This window comes from Pleurodeles waltl, chromosome 9, assembly GCF_031143425.1.
Source record: "Pleurodeles waltl isolate 20211129_DDA chromosome 9, aPleWal1.hap1.20221129, whole genome shotgun sequence".
NCBI classification, from domain to species: Eukaryota; Metazoa; Chordata; class Amphibia; order Caudata; family Salamandridae; genus Pleurodeles; species Pleurodeles waltl.
Window position 1 is genome coordinate 40,371,890 of NC_090448.1, and position 16,182 is coordinate 40,388,071.

Sequence of the window (16,182 nt, forward strand, 5' to 3'; positions counted from 1 at the left end):
ATGCTAAGTGCTGTTGGGTTTGATACTAGAGTTGACTGAGAGTCAATCTCATGATATGTGGCAAGTTGGCAGGTAATAACAGAGAGACTCTGTGATGCTTATTTTTTGATAACATACATTCTACTTTGCCCTCTCAGCACATTTTGATTTACTGTTGTCTGTTTATTTTGCAGACTTCCAGCTTGAAAGATCTTATTGACTTGCATGATGAAACTGGCCTGTTACCAGGAAGGAGAGTGCTAAAGGGTGAACCCGGAGAGCCAGGAGCCAAGGGATCCCCTGGGAAGGATGTATGTGTCCCATTTTTTGTTGTACATTTCTAATTAATGCCAACATTTGGATAAATAATATAAAAATAGTTTCAATTTATTTGATGGGTATATTATCAGAAAAGTAAGTACACAATTGGCAAAACAGTATATAAGGATACTGTCCTAAACTCTCTGATGTAGAAAATACATATATCATATTAATCAGAAGAATAACAAGTTAATATTAAGCAAAGCATTTTAAGGTGATTCTAAAACTAGCTATGGTTCAAATTATTTTAAACCAGATTTTTAAAAGGAGGCAATGGAAAAGCATATGTGTTATCGTACTTTAGACAAAGAACATGTCCAATGTCCATTAGTATTTATTATTTTCATTTTAGTTGCGGATTATGCCCTATTGCATGTAAAAAAACATTTGAGTGGTGTCAACAGCATGAACTGTGGACTGAATTTTAGACTAAATGCCATTCAGAGTCTGAACAGACCATTAAATATTCAATTCATTTTCCACAGTAATTCTACCTCAGTTTTAAATTGGCCAGTAGTATTAATTTTCAATTATCTATGTACAGTAGTGTCTTGAGGGATTTCAATGCCTTGATTAAAAGTTACAAAATTACTGACCACAAACCAAAGGATCATCTGATAAATGAAGTCATGCCTTACACGCTGAAACTAGATACAATGTATTGTGTAGCTATGAAATAACAAAAAGAATTATGTTTAGCAATCTGATTATTCCACAGTATCCCCTTCAATCTCAATTTACTCCATTGAATGAAATTATTATTAATCCTAACTTTACCATTATATTAAATGGTTTAATTAAAACATTCTTGTCTATATCAAAGAAACTCACTGTAAAGTTGGTCTCAGTAGACAATTATTTTAAACTGTAAATTAAAATTGGAAAATTATTTATTTAGAGGAATGAGAGCCTTTTGCACATTTAACCAAATAGGTTTTGTAAATAACCAAGCATGTCTAAGGCAGAAAGATGAATGACAAGGATAAAAGGTGGGGAAGTCAACTAAACCACTATAATTTTTGTATCTAAATTTTGGCCAAAGAGATCCCTTCTTTTTTTATTATTCCAAAGAAATCAGCACTAAACTATCTAGTCTTTTAAAGACCAGAATCATGGATAGTCAATGAATGAACAGGGACTAACATATTTTATGTTATCTAATCGTCCCCAGCAGGATACATACAAGAGGCACCATTTTACAGTCAATGAGTTAACTTTTTGTATAATAAGTGCTTCAACATCTAAATAAAAAAGCAACAAGTGTGCTCTGTGCCATTAAATGATTTCTGACGATCAGGCATAATGTAGGAGGTGCTCTTTCTATGGACAGAACCTAGCCCCCAGGAGATATGTCAGTGAAAGAAATCTTGGGTAGTCCCATATCTCTGTATCTCATAATAGCCATGTCTGGCTAACATGGACAACACAGGTGACACTCCATTATACCATGCTTTACATCATGGGCAGGTCTCCACCTGGGATGAAGACATATATTTACAAGATAAATGCAGTATCAGCTTTCCGATGAGTCACTGGGCCAGATAAAACCACAAGGACACTCACCTAACAAGGCAGCATATGGGATAATTGCACCCGCCCCTCTAATCTTGTACATATCGGGCAAAAAGGTGCATTCACAATGTTTCATGACATTGCCCCGAACCTGCAGTGCAGGAAAGCAACAGGGTTTAGGCGGTTATTCTAAGCATTCCGACTGGTTGAGACTATCGCAGCAGTCCAAACTTGGGACCTAGAATTCAGGCAAACTGAAAGAGTTACTGCCAGCATCCTGATTGGCCTGGCTGTCTCAGCAATCCATGTACGGACTATAGAATGCAGACAAACGCCAGCAGTTGGTGTCATCATTATAAGCACTCGCATTGGCTGAGCTTATATCAGACTTCCAGTGGAACCCACAATGCAGGCAACCTTGAGTGAATCTCACCATTCTAAGCATTCCGATAGGCTCTGCCTAGCTCACCATTTCATATCTGGAATCTAGAATGCACACAAACAGTAGGTGTTAACTACAACATTCTAATCTTTCTGATTTGCATTCTGATTAGCTTGACCTATCTCAGCATTCTGTATGCAGAACCTAGAATGGAAGGAAGTATGAAATAGTGCCAGCATTCTGATTGGTTTTGCCAGTCTCAGCATCCCAAGTGTAAAAAAGGGATGCCTTTTTCATATTGAACTCCCAACTCTAATTTGAACCAGATGATGTGGATTGATTGAAAAATGATACCTTTTCTCCAATCTGTTTATCCTGAACAATAAATATAGCATTCTGATGTGTATCAAAGAAGACATTTGAAAATGTGTGCATAATGTCTGCTCTGTGTTTAAGGTTTTTTTCTGATGGCATATGCCACTTTACTGCTGATGGTAAAGAAAACACAAATTTTCTGAATCTAACTAATTTGTTTTTATTCCAAAATGGCAATTTTTAAATTTGGTTCTGAAAAAGGTCACTCCAGCAGTAAATGTGATGCATTTTCCGTTAATGTATCTGTAATTGTTTTTGAGTTTTAGTCTTAGCATATCTGTGCTTCTCACTGAGAGCCTGCCTGAATGTTAGTGTCAGTTTATGTCTGAATGTCACTTTGTCTGCCATTGTGATTGCCCAAGTTTCTTTCTGTGAATATCTGTTTCTGTGAGTGGCTGTGTCAGCTAGGGTTCATCTGTGAGTGTTTATCTATGGGTGTCCACATGGGTTTTTGATAACTCTCAGTCAAAGTTTGTGTTAGTGATTGTCTATCTTTGAGGGTCTCTGTGTATCTGTGTCTTATACAGGTGTTTGCTGAGCTTCAGCGCCTGTGAGTGTCTATCATTGTGGTTGTCAGAGTCTGTTATTGTGTATACAGCAGTGTAAATGCTTCAGTATAACTGACCTTTGCTTTGATATGTACCACTCTTAGTGCCTGATTTAGATCTTGGTGGAGGGGAATACTATGTAACAGATGTGACAATATCTCATCCTTGGTATTACAATCCCATTATCTGCTATGGAGATCGTATTATGGGGGACGGGATATCCATCATGTTTGTGACTGAGTATTCCTCCACCGAGACCTAAATCAGGCACTTAGGGGGTCATTCCAAGTACAGCGGTCTTGAGACCGCCAGACTCTGGGTGGCCATCGGACTGCTGCAGTATGGGGGCCAGATCCAGCAAATTCCAACCGCTGCCGAAACGCTGCAGTAATACCACTGATACCGCCAGGCTGGAAACAGCCTCCAGCCTGGCGGTCCCGCGGTTGTGATCCCCTAGGGCAGCACTGCCTGCTGGATTGCGAGTTCCATTCCACCAGCCTTTCCATGGCGGTTCACACCGCTGTGGAAAAGCTGGCGGAATGGGGGTGCTGGGGGACCCCATGCACAGCCCCAATTTACAGGCAGTGAAATGTGCAACGGGTGCTGCTGCACCCGCTGCACTGCCACATTGGCGCTGGCTCGATTCCGATGTCAATGTTAAGGCCCTCTTCACCACAGGGCCGTGGACGGAATCACTGTTTCTGCCCGCCAGTCCTGAGGTGAAGTTGGAATAAGGCCGGCGGTGTCCTGACGGCACCAGTGGTCAGGTGGCGGGTTGGGTTTGGCGGGCAGCCTTCGCCACCCACCAAACTCAGAATGACTCCCCCTTAGTGTTTGTCAGTGTTTACTTGTGTCATATGTCTGTGTGAGTGTTTGTTTGTGCCTGAATTGGCTTGTCTAGAAGTGTTTGCGCCTTTTACGTGATGTAATCTGTTTTGCAGCATCTCTCTGGTCAACCGTGAATTTCACTCTTTGTCAATCACCGAGGGTCTAAAGGTCTGTAATTGTCATTGTATGTCAGTGTCTGTCTATCAGTATTTATCACTGAGGGCCTGTTCTCTAACTTCATGTGTCAGGCTGTCATTGTCAGTGCTTGTAAATCAGGGTCCATGTCTGTTTTCCTAGGTGGTAGTCTCTCATTGCCCATATATATCACTACTCCTCTTTCAGTGTAAGTGCTCTTTTTCCAGTTTGTATCCAACATTGTCTGCCAATGTCACTTTCTTGTCTGCTTGACAGTGTTTGTTAGTATCAGGCCATTCCTGTGTTTCTGTATGTCTGTGGTAGCAGCAGTCTGTCACTGTCAGTGTCTGCAACTATCACTCTGGTGGTGTCTGTCACTGTTTGCCTGATGGTGTCTATTTGTCCCTTTCTACCAGTGGTAGTCTGTGATTGTTAATGGGTGTCTGTGTCTGTCATCATCAGTTTGGAGGTTCCAGTGTCTCCCTTTTAATGTTCTCGTGGTCATTCACTATCCCTGTATGTCAGTGTTCAGTCTGCCTGGCAGTGTGTGATTCTCAGTAGGTGCCACTCGCCTATTGTATCTGTGTCTGTCTGTTGCTTTCTATATGGATATGTCAGTGTGTCTGCCAGTGTCCCTGTCTGTCTGTCATTGCCCCTGTATGCATGTAAGTAAGGTCATAGCCTCCCTGCCTATATGTGTACCTTAGTCAGTGTCTGGAGCTGTCTGAATATCAGTATTTAGACGACTAACAGTGTTTATCATAAAAGTATCATGACCATGCAGAGTAGGAATTTGCTTCATTTGTGAAAGCATGTCATTTGATGATTATTCATTTTTACTACTTGAATTAATACCTTTGGTTCTTGTTTGCAGGGAATGATAGGATTTCCAGGAGAGCGAGGGGACAAAGGAGACAAGGGCGACCAGGGACCTGCTGGCCCTCAAGGACCCATAGGCCGTGCCATTGGTGAAAGAGGTCCAGAAGGGCCCGCAGGACAGTCTGGAGAACCAGGCAAACCAGGCATTCCAGGGCTACCGGGGCGTGCCGGAGAACTCGGAGAAGCAGGGCGGCCCGGTGACAAGGTGAGTGGAATGGATCGAGCAGAGCAAGAATGTTCAGCAGAGATGGGAGCAGGCTCCATACCAGTATTTATGTCTCTCATAACACAGAAACACCACTTAACTAGATGGTGGAATGATTTAGAGTTCCCCTGCGAGAAATGATAGTTGCCTGAGTTCAATTTGTGAAATCCCAAATTTTGGAGTACCTAGCTTAAAAAAATGTCTTGCAATTTTGCATTACTCAATTTTGCAGAATTTCTGTATGTTGGGGACTGGATTGTGCAGAAGCTATCTCACCAAGAGCTTTGCAAGAACAATTTCGGCCCATGCATATTTACCAGATCCATTCACTTGGCTTCCTCAGTGAACATTGCAGAATTAGAAAAAGTGAGCATGGTAGAGACACTTGGGAATGGCACTGCTTACATCTGTTATTAGTGTGGCCCTGCAGCACTCTTGGAGTTCTGGTACCTCCACACCATGTTTTAAGGAGCCCGTCTCAGACCAGAGTCCGTTTTTGGTTGTTTTAGCTGACACTTCAGTTGCAAATGTGGTTCCTTTTCTGTTTCTGTTTACATGAGGTTGTATTTGTTTTTATTGGTTTACTGTAGCACCCATATAACCTTGAATCTGTATGTATACTGTATTGCCTCAAAAGGTGATATGATGAGGGCAGTAACAGGATCGTTGACACTGGTGCAAATGCACTAGTATGAAACTAAGGCAGTATTTGAGATGAAAAATTAAAGAGGGTGCTTGGGTCTTTGGGCAGAAGCAATATGTGTTCCCCTAAATGTCAGGTGCTTGGGTTTAAAGTGAAGGAAGCATGCAAACATGCCACCATTTTTGTAGTTAGAAACAGTGAGTCTGCCAGTATTAGTCCCTGACAGGTCCTTACCCTGCCTGCTACTGGTGTCTAATGATAAAGCACCGACCCGGAGAGAAGTAGAGGACTGGCCATCCAACCACAGAGTTGATAGCCTTCATGTAAATTGTAGGAATCTCCATATTTGTTAGGTTTGCCTGGCATTTTCAAACTTATGGACCTTGATTGCTGGCATTTATGGTCATCTGGGCAGTGAGTGCATGCTAAACTCTCCGCACCAAATGCACTTTGGACCCACAAAATTGAACATATTTTACTGTTATTTAAATCCACAATAGAACTGTGCAAAATGTGCACAAATGGTGCAAATTGTAAAGGCCCAATGTGGTACTCACTGTGACGTCACACCATCCGCATGGCACTCACTGTGGCTTCACACCATCCACATGTTGATTTTAAAAAATAGAGCACCAGCTATAGCAAGTAGGTTTGTAGAGCTTACCAACCCCAATATTTGACTTATCAAAATAGACTGATTATGATTACAGCATTAAACAACACATGTTTCTATTTTATAAAAATAAAATGTGAGTTTCTCTGATTTTATTTTCCGAGAGAAGGTGGTCATTTATTTTATTAGGGCAACAAAGTACAGTTTCAGATTTATTAGGACATCTGATACCACTACCCTGAGTCACATCTCTTTATCATCCTTTAGTTTCATAGGTATCATCTTCTGTCTTATTCATTCACAGCCTCAAGAATGTGACAAGTTTACTCTTTGCTCTGATCCCACTATTTCAACGGCTTCTTTGTGCCTTCTTATCTTCATGCATTTGTGATCATTGTCTCTTGTCAAACATTTAGAATACTTCCCACTCTTACACAAAATCCAAGGGTGTGGGTGCATAAACATTTGGATCTTATCATATTTTATGTACAAAATGTGTCTTCCACTTTTTTAGGTTCACAACTGTACTATTTCATTAGATAAATTCCTACATTATCCTTCCTAATCTACACTAGTCTGGGTTCCAGAGACAGATGACAGCAGTCTTTGGCATTTATAGGTAGTCACTGAAGGGATTGTGGAGTATTTGGAAATTTGGCATCCCTCCCACCCCCCAAAAAAGTCAGTCAAGCTGCAGAAGAGTACGTCACATGCCAGTTTCTCATCGCAAGTGACATTCTTCCCTAACTACCTTCTAGGTTGTGATAAAGTTTCTTGATTTTCCCATAGGCTTGACTCTTTCTAATATCCGCATTGGTAACATACTTAACAACATGTCTTAGTCTTTTGATGAATAAGGATGCAGTACTCGTGTATATTTTCTCCTTTCTATGCTTCTATTGCTTTGATTGATTGTTCTGAGTGGTAGAAGGATCCGGTTTCACGTGCACGAGTGCACAAAGATCTTGAGTTACTATTTAAAATGCTGATATGTTCAAAACTCCCTCCTTATGCTTCCTTTGCAGGGAGACAGGGGTGAGAAAGGCGACAAAGGAGACTCGGTATGTCAGAATGTATATTTCTCTAATGGCATATTATGTGTTATTTGAGAATTGAAATATACTTGTATATGATCTCTTAGCTGCATATTACTAATCCATAGAGTCATTGTAGAGCTGAAGAAACAGAAAAGTTGATAAATGTGTATGAGTTTGTGAGCTGCGCTTGGTCCTAGGCCCATTATATCCACAGAGGATCATCTTTGGTACTTCTTATTGTAAAACATTGACTGCACCAAGAACTTCACATAATTCCAGTGTCTGTGCTGCCACCAGACCAGCGCCTCCCGGGAGGCCATGCGGCAATGTGTTAGTAACAGCACAAGCCACAGTGGAGAAGATGCTTCGCCTCTTGAAGCAAAGAGCTCTCAGGAGCAATGATCTGTCAAAAACTTACCAGCGAAAGTCAGAAACTGGTCCTCATGAATCCGGACATGCAGTTCTTAAGACCAGTACACTTAATTGGCTGAGTTTGTCCTCAAACTTTCAGCTTTCCTCTAAGAACAAGAATGACTCCAGCAGGAACATGGTATGGTGCATCAACCTAGGGACAGACATGGGTTCTTAAAATCCAAGTCAAGCAACTCCAGGCTGGTGAAGTCCTGCTTCTACAGAGCCACTGCAAGTGTTAAATGAATAATGTTGAATTGCCGGAGCATGAAGATGTTTTTGAACTTTAAAATGGTCAAGTTAGTTAGAGGTAAACATTTTATATGAAAACTGACCACCTATAAAAGAAAAACTGTATCTTTGTGCACATCAGAGAGTATGCATGGGGCTGAAAAACATTTATCTTAATAACTTTTTTTATTTCCTCCACAGGGTAAAGATGGTGCACCCGGCCCTGTAGGCCCTATGGGTCCGAAGGTAACTGTCTAAGGTGTAGGTGTAATGAGGACTGCAAAGCTAAAATAGGTCTTATGTTGTCAGGTGATACAACATAATGGCCTTTCACTTTTCTTGTTATCAAGAGGCAGAATCTACTTCGCTAACCAACAGGCCAGTTTCTCATATGTTTAGTAGGGTTGGGGGATTTGTGAGGCATGTGGGTCTATGTCGGTGCTGATAGGTCCGAGGAAGAGTAATGCACACGGAAGGCATGGAAAGCATGTGTTTTCTGTTCCCCTCACCATCCTTTCAGAGACAGAGGCCTGTAAAAATATCTCCTGTTGACTACGAAGGACACGCAGAAGGTAGTCGTCTGTCATCGATGACCCTTTGCAGTGTTTTGATGGCTGTTTTTGTTCCAGGGAGAAGTCGTGGAGGTGATTGCAACGGGGTTACCTGGTGAGCGAGGCGTCATGGGACCCAAAGGAGCCAAGGTTGGTGACACTGCACTGTTGACGCAAACATGGGTTCGGTATAATCCTTCTAGAGATTTTTTGTCTATGCATGCACAAGCACAGAATTACCTGTAAATATTTACAAATATATTTTGCTTGTTATTTCTTCCAGTATTTTATTGATTATTTAATGTCTCCTTTGTGTTTGCACGTTTTTGAAAACTATCGGATTTTGCATTTTTTTGCTGTTTTCTTTCAGATCTTCCTTTTAACCAACAGCTCTTTACATTTTTTCTCTTACTTTGCCCTAAAGTCCAATCCCCAGAGTGTCTGCACCCATTTTTTTGGTGTAGTTTTACCGGAGTAGAGGTAGTACTAACTTCACCAGTGAGAATTTACTACAGCAGAACAATAATCATCCCTTTAATCAGGTTGTTACAAAGCAGAGCCACATATTGTACCTAATACCCCATATGTAGGCAAGAGGATGGAGAAGTGGAGAAGAGGTGGGAGCATGACAAAGAAGATAAGACAACTCATGTTTGTGGTGCATGGGCATGTAACCTACTTCAGGAGAATGTGTTGATAAAACAATTGCAATTTAAAGTGAAAAAGCACACTTTAAGCTCCCTTGAGGGTGCTTTATGTGTGTGTTTATCACAAGCTTTATGTGCATTTATTACATCATGGGTAGCCTTTGAGGTTACCATCTAAAGTGAAAATGTTGGCTGGGCTCAACAAGTAACAGACATAAACAAAATACTAATGTCAATACAAGTTATCTAATAATCAGAGGTGGTACTATACCTGTTTTGGAAGCTGTACGTAATTTGATTTTTCAGTGTTTCCCAGATGGGAAAGAGGGTTGAAACAAAACCACCAGGCAACTCATTTTCTGGTTATGTTAATGTCTCATGAAGGGGGAATGTTGTGGCACGTACCAAGTGGGTAAACTATCTAATACCTGCAGTATATTATTTTAAGGTGTTCATTTTTTACATGTAGTAACTAAAGGTGGGCTGGCCCATGAGACAACCAGGAGATACCAAAGAGACTGAGGACCTCATTATGAGTTTGGTGGAGGGGATTACTCCATCACAAACGTGATGGATATCCCCTATGGAACTTGTAACACGGCGGACAGGATATGCGTCATGTTTGTGATGGAGTAATCCCCTCCGCCAAACTCGTAATGAGGCCCTGAGTCTGTGAAAAGTGGACAGAGCTGAGGACTAGTTAGTCACACGTCAGGCTGGCTTTGTGTGGCTCTACTTTATTGATGTTCGTCTGTTTGGGCTTTTAACACCTACAATAATGGGTACCCTCTCCATAGCAGGGTGTGCTGTGTTAATGACCAAAACCGAGCACCCCTTGTATTAATGTATCCCACAGTATTGCCAAGTGCTGGCACCCCATTTCCGTGGCTCAGATCTTAATGCTTATTTCTTGTTCTTCCTCTTCCTGTGCAGGGTGACCATGGAGCAGAGGGCGAAAAAGGTCCAAAAGGAGATAAGGTCTGAGTATAGTAAGTCTTTTGCCACGCCCTTTGCTGTCTTGATGTAGCCAATAAGAAGCAATCTCTTCCGGCTGCTGGCGCTTTTATTGGCCATTTCTTTTTGCTTTACAGCTGTTTAATATTTCACATTATAATAATCTACATGCATTACTTTAGACTTTTTTGTATGGTTCAGTTGGAGAAAGTGAACTTTTGTTGAAGGGGGTGAGACAATGTTCCTTTTGGAATATGCTGACAGATTGAGATCTTGGAAGCTTAGGTGTCATACTCTCAGCATAGCCTACTGCACACAAAGTTCAAATAACAAGGCAGATGAATGACTCCTCCAAGTGATACAGCCTGGTGGACATAGTAAACACAGGTCACTCCTTTTTATTTGCATGACTGAATATGTTTCAAATGATAAACATAAAAGAGATGGGACATGGATTCATGTAAAAAGACAATATGAATTGGGTCAAGAAATACACTTTAGGAAAGTTGGTATAAAGTGCTAACTTGAAATTTGACTCTGAAAATAGATTCCCTGACAACCTGGTGAGTCTGAAAACTGAAATGTGCAGAAATGTGATTGTGTGTCTAGGGTAGTGTGTGAATCTGTCAGTTCTTTTTCTTGCAGGGTGGCGATGGGCAGAAAGGAGACCGTGGTGATCCTGGGGAGAAAAGCAGAGATGGAACAAAGGTAAGAAGATCTTTCCTTACCCCCTTGGAGGCAGAGATTTATCTTCACTGCACAGTATTGTGCCTGTTGTATCTGTATATGCACATATGTATAGGGGATAGTGAGCTAACAAACAACATATTCTGAAACTAGAAGCTATACCCAGTTCAGACGTGACAAAACTCTGAAAACTACTAATGTTATAGGAAACTAGTAAAGAGAAGAGACATATCTCTCAAAATAAACAAATCAGCTATAGTACACAATGCACCTCTTATTTCAGAATTTCATTGTACTGCCAAGGCTCCGATTTGCATAGGTGTGTGATAGGTGCATTTGTGTCTGTACATTTGTGTATAGTGTGTGAGCATCAATGCTTGTGTCTGTGTCTGTCTTTGTGAATTTGTGGATCCCTGTGTGTTTGTGCATGAATCTGTGTGTGTAGGGGTAAGGGAAAAGGAGTACAGGGCCACAAGCGTAACAATGGCCCCCACAGCCCCTGCAGTGCGGGGTGGCCCCTGAGCTCCAGGGGGTCCCCTCAGCACAGTTCCCGGGTCTGAGAGCTCCTGCATTATTCCAGAGAGGGGGCCCTCCATGTAATTTGCAGGGGGGGGGCCTCATGTTTTGTTACTCTACTGTACAGGGCTACAGTGTTTTAATAGATTATTAATACTGTTTTATAAATCATCCTGAGTTAAGTGGCTGTGTCTGAAAGTGAAGCCCCATATTGTTATATTTAGGATTTGTTCTGATAGCAAACAATATTCTGGAAAAACTTACATGTTTATATTGATTATAGTACCCTAACCCACATTCAAGTTTTTTTTTATTTATTAATGTTTTCTGAGAATATTACAGACCTAATATAGACTTGGGTAGGGAAGGGAAAAGTCCTCTGATCTTTGGAGGATTTTTTCTCAGCATGGGAAGGGTATGTTGAAGGACATGCCACCAAAAAGGTGCTGGAACTGAATGCTTCAACTCCTCAACTCCTTCCAGCTATGGACCTAAAGGACCAGACAACAGAGGATTCCACATATGATGGGAGCAGGAGGAGGCTAGAAACAGTTTCTGACACACTGATGATAGTGCCAGCCACAGGCCATATTACAGTGTACAGGACAGCAGAGCTACCCCAAGGATTCTAGGCCATCTGAGATGGAATCAGCCCTTCTCCTATTACAGAGGACAACCTTATGACTTGAGAACAACATATCAAACAGGGATGTCTTAGACTTCCCTGGCGGCGATACTACTGACAAGCACAATCTGCCTCACATTATGGAGGGCAGAAGGTTGTTGGATAGCACGACATATAGGCAAAAGTCCATCATCTGACAGAGGCCAAGACAAGGCCCATGAAACAAGACCTCCAGGGCATCCCACTCCCCTCATCTCCCAGGGAAATGGAGGGAAAGATTCTGGCATATCTTCCCATTGGCAGTCTTCCTATATTTGGGCAGCAGGTCTAAAGCTAAGCCTGATGAAAAAAAACAGGCCTTCCTGTCAACAAAAAGGAGTCAGTGCTCACCACTTCTCTGAAAACTCTGGGCATGTGTTGGAGCTTGGCAGACTAGTATGGAGTCACAGATGTGACAGATATCCTGTTTGCATTTTTACAAGTGTCATAGCATATAATGCATGTATAACCATGGGACAGAACATCTGCCACATTTGTGACTGAGTGCCCACCCTGCAAGCTCTAGATCAGGCAAGTTGTTAATGGGGGCAAATATCTCTGCAAACTTCTTCTCAAGAAAGAGGGGAAAGACTACTGAGACTGAAGCAACACATCAGTGCAAACCCCACATATTTCAATGAGACAATACAAGGTACTATTGGGGATGATCTATTCATGCATCTCTTTAATACTTCAATATCACTGAGAATGAGACTGCTAAAGGAGCCATTGGATATGCAGTGGAAGCGAGCCTCTGGACTGTTGGCTGAGCTAATTTTAATAACTTCAAAAATAAAGCTGGCCATAATTTGGTAGATGCACAATAAAAATATTTATCTAGGTCAAGACCTTCACACAGTAGATCTGCAATTCCATCTCATGATGAATGCCTTAGTAAGACGTTGGGGTGGGTAGCTGCAGAATCTTTCTAAAAGAGGCCTTTGGACAACTCAGAAATAAAATCTACTAATAAATATTCTAGAACTTTGGACAGTCAAACTGGACATTAATAAATTTTTGCTACTAATCGTGCACCAAACAAACAATCTGACTGCTGTTTATTGTATAAGAAATCAAGGAGGCACAAGCTCACTAGCACTTTCACAGGAACCTCAGCTAGGTCTTAAAATAGGGAATCACAATGATGGCGGAACATGCCAGGACTCCAAAACGGCATAGCATACACTCTGTTGAGACCAAAATGCATATTGTCACAAATGTAAATTGAATTCAAGACATCTGCAGTTGGTGTTTCAAAGGTGGAGCACAACTGAGTCTCATTGCAACACCAGAGAGCTCTACGCCCCAAAACTTTGCTGGCAATTGGTGGTAACCTGTGACTCAAGGGTTACACTTTTAAAGAAATATTTGAGCCATGTGGATTTGCTTACACTTTCCCCCCGATATCCCTAGTCCTGTATGTCCTTCGAAAGCTAAAGGAAGGCCATGGATGCTTACACTAACTGGACCAGCGTGGGCAAGGCAGTTTTGATACCTGCATTTCAGGATCTGTCAATGCAAAAAACAATCCAGTTCATCTTAGACCTGTATCTCCTCCCCAGGAACCAAGGTCAAATTGTACACAGCTTTTCTGCATCTGACTGCCTGGCTGCTTTAAATTTAGTATATGGTCTCCTGAACATTTCGCCAAGCTGGCAAAAGATTATCCAAACAGCTAGATGAGCTTCTAAAGCGGAGACCTATTCCTTCAAGTAGAAATACTTCTGTATTGGGGCCTTTTTTTGAGGCATTGATCCCCTTTCAGTGCAGTCTCAAACTATTGCCATACATTGTACACCTGCCAGAGTCAGGCTAAAAGTATTCCTTTGTAAGAGCACATCTGGTGACTACCTGCAGGTATCTCAGGACTCTAAGTACTTCTCCACTAGTACAGTAAAAGGATATATTAAAGGACGTTTCTGCTCCTTTCTCCCTTTGGAAAAGATCTACCAGCTTAGGAACTAAACACTGTTATTGCAGCTTTTGTTAAAGACCCATTTCAACCTATACACAAGGTGTAGGAAGTTGGCTCTGTATGCACTATTTCAAAGTAAGGAATAGTATGCACAGAGTCCAAGGGTTCCCCTTAGAGGTAAGATAGTGGCAAAAAGAGATAATACTAATGCTCTATTTTGTGGTAGTGTGGTCGAGCAGTAGGCTTATCAAAGGAGTAGTGTTAAGCATTTGTTGTACACACACAGGCAATAAATGAGGAACACACACTCAAAGACAATTCCAGGCCAATAGGTTTTTGTATAGAAAAATATCTTTTCTTAGTTTATTTTAAGAACCACAGGTTCAAATTTTACATGTAATACTTCAAATGAAAGGTATTGCAGGTGAGTACTTTAGGAACTTTGAATAATCACAATAGCATATTGTAGGAAGTTGGCTCTGTATGTGCTATTTCAAAGTAAGGAATAGCATGCACAGAGTCCAAGGGTTCCCCTTAGAGGTAAAATAGTGGTAAAAAGAGATAATACTAATGCTCTATTTTGTGGTAGTGTGGTCGAGCAGTAGGCTTATCCAAGGAGTAGTGTTAAGCATTTGTTGTACCTACACATAGACAATAAATGAGGTACACACACTCAGAGACAAATCCAGCCAATAGGTTTTTATATAGAAAAATATCTTTTCTTAGTTTATTTTAAGAACCACAGGTTCAAATTCTACATGTAATATCTTGTTCGAAAGGTATTGCAGGTAAGTACTTTAGGAACTTCAAATCATAAAAATTGCATGTATACTTTTCAAGTTATTGACAAATAGCTGTTTTAAAAGTGGACACTTAGTGCCATTTTCACAGTTCCTGGGGGAGGTAAGTTTTTGTTAGTTTTACCAGGTAAGTAGGACACTTACAGGGTTCAGTTCTTGGTCCAAGGTAGCCCACCGTTGGGGGTTCAGAGCAACCCCAAAGTCACCACACCAGCAGCTCAGGGCCGGTCAGGTGCAGAGTTCAAAGTGGTGCCCAAAACACATAGGCTAGAATGGAGAGAAGGGGGTGCCCCGGTTCCGGTCTGCTTGCAGGTAAGTACCCGCGTCTTCGGAGGGCAGACCAGAGGGGTTTTGTAGGGCACCGGGGGGGACACAAGTCCACACAGAAATTTCACCCTCAGCAGCGCGGGGGCGGCCGGGCGCAGTGTAGAAACAAGCGTCGGGTTTTCAATGTAAGTCTATGAGAGATCTCGGGATCTCTTCAGCGCTGCAGGCAGGCAAGGGGGGGATTCCTCGGGGAAACCTCCACTTGGGCAAGGGAGAGGGACTCCTGGGGGTCACTTCTCCAGTGAAAGTCCGGTCCTTCAGGTCCTGGGGGCTGCGGGTGCAGGGTCTCTCCCAGGCGTCGGGACTTTAGGTTCAAAGAGTCGCGGTCAGGGGAAGCCTCGGGATTCCCTCTGCAGGCGGCGCTGTGGGGGCTCAGGGGGGACAGGTTTTGGTACTCACAGTATCAGAGTAGTCCTGGGGTCCCTCCTGAGGTGTTGGATCTCCACCAGCCGAGTCGGGGTCGCCGGGTGCAGTGTTGCAAGTCTCACGCTTCTTGCGGGGAGCTTGCAGGGTTCTTTAAAGCTGCTGGAAACAAAGTTGCAGCTTTTCTTGGAGCAGGTCCGCTGTCCTCGGGAGTTTCTTGTCTTTTCGAAGCAGGGGCAGTCCTCAGAGGATGTCGAGGTCGTTGGTCCCTTTGGAAGGCGTCGCTGGAGCAGGATCTTTGGAAGGCAGGAGACAGGCCGGTGAGTTTCTGGAGCCAAGGCAGTTGTCGTCTTCTGGTCTTCCTCTGCAGGGGTTTTCAGCTAGGCAGTCCTTCTTCTTGTAGTTGCAGGAATCTAATTTTCTAGGGTTCAGGGTAGCCCTTAAATACTAAATTTAAGGGCGTGTTTAGGTCTGGGGGGTTAGTAGCCAATGGCTACTAACCCTGAGGGTGGGTACACCCTCTTTGTGCCTCCTCCCAAGGGGAGGGGGTCACAATCCTAACCCTATTGGGGGAATCCTCCATCTGCAAGATGGAGGATTTCTAAAAGTTAGAGTCACCTCAGCTCAGGACACCTTAGGGGCTGTCCTGACTGGCCAGT

The 16,182-nt window shown here is 42.4% G+C and overlaps 1 protein-coding gene across 1 annotated transcript in view; it reads left to right on the top strand.

The window, feature by feature from the left end:
* COL7A1 (collagen type VII alpha 1 chain) overlaps positions 1-16,182 on the top strand; it is a 618,941-nt gene that overhangs the window by 488,947 nt on the left and 113,812 nt on the right. Inside the window, exons 77-83 of the mRNA XM_069207404.1 lie at positions 174-290; positions 4,955-5,164; positions 7,446-7,481; positions 8,301-8,345; positions 8,729-8,800; positions 10,231-10,275; positions 10,897-10,959. Of these exons, the coding sequence (XP_069063505.1) occupies positions 174-290; positions 4,955-5,164; positions 7,446-7,481; positions 8,301-8,345; positions 8,729-8,800; positions 10,231-10,275; positions 10,897-10,959 (588 nt within the window). The remainder of the gene's footprint in view (positions 1-173; positions 291-4,954; positions 5,165-7,445; positions 7,482-8,300; positions 8,346-8,728; positions 8,801-10,230; positions 10,276-10,896; positions 10,960-16,182) is intronic.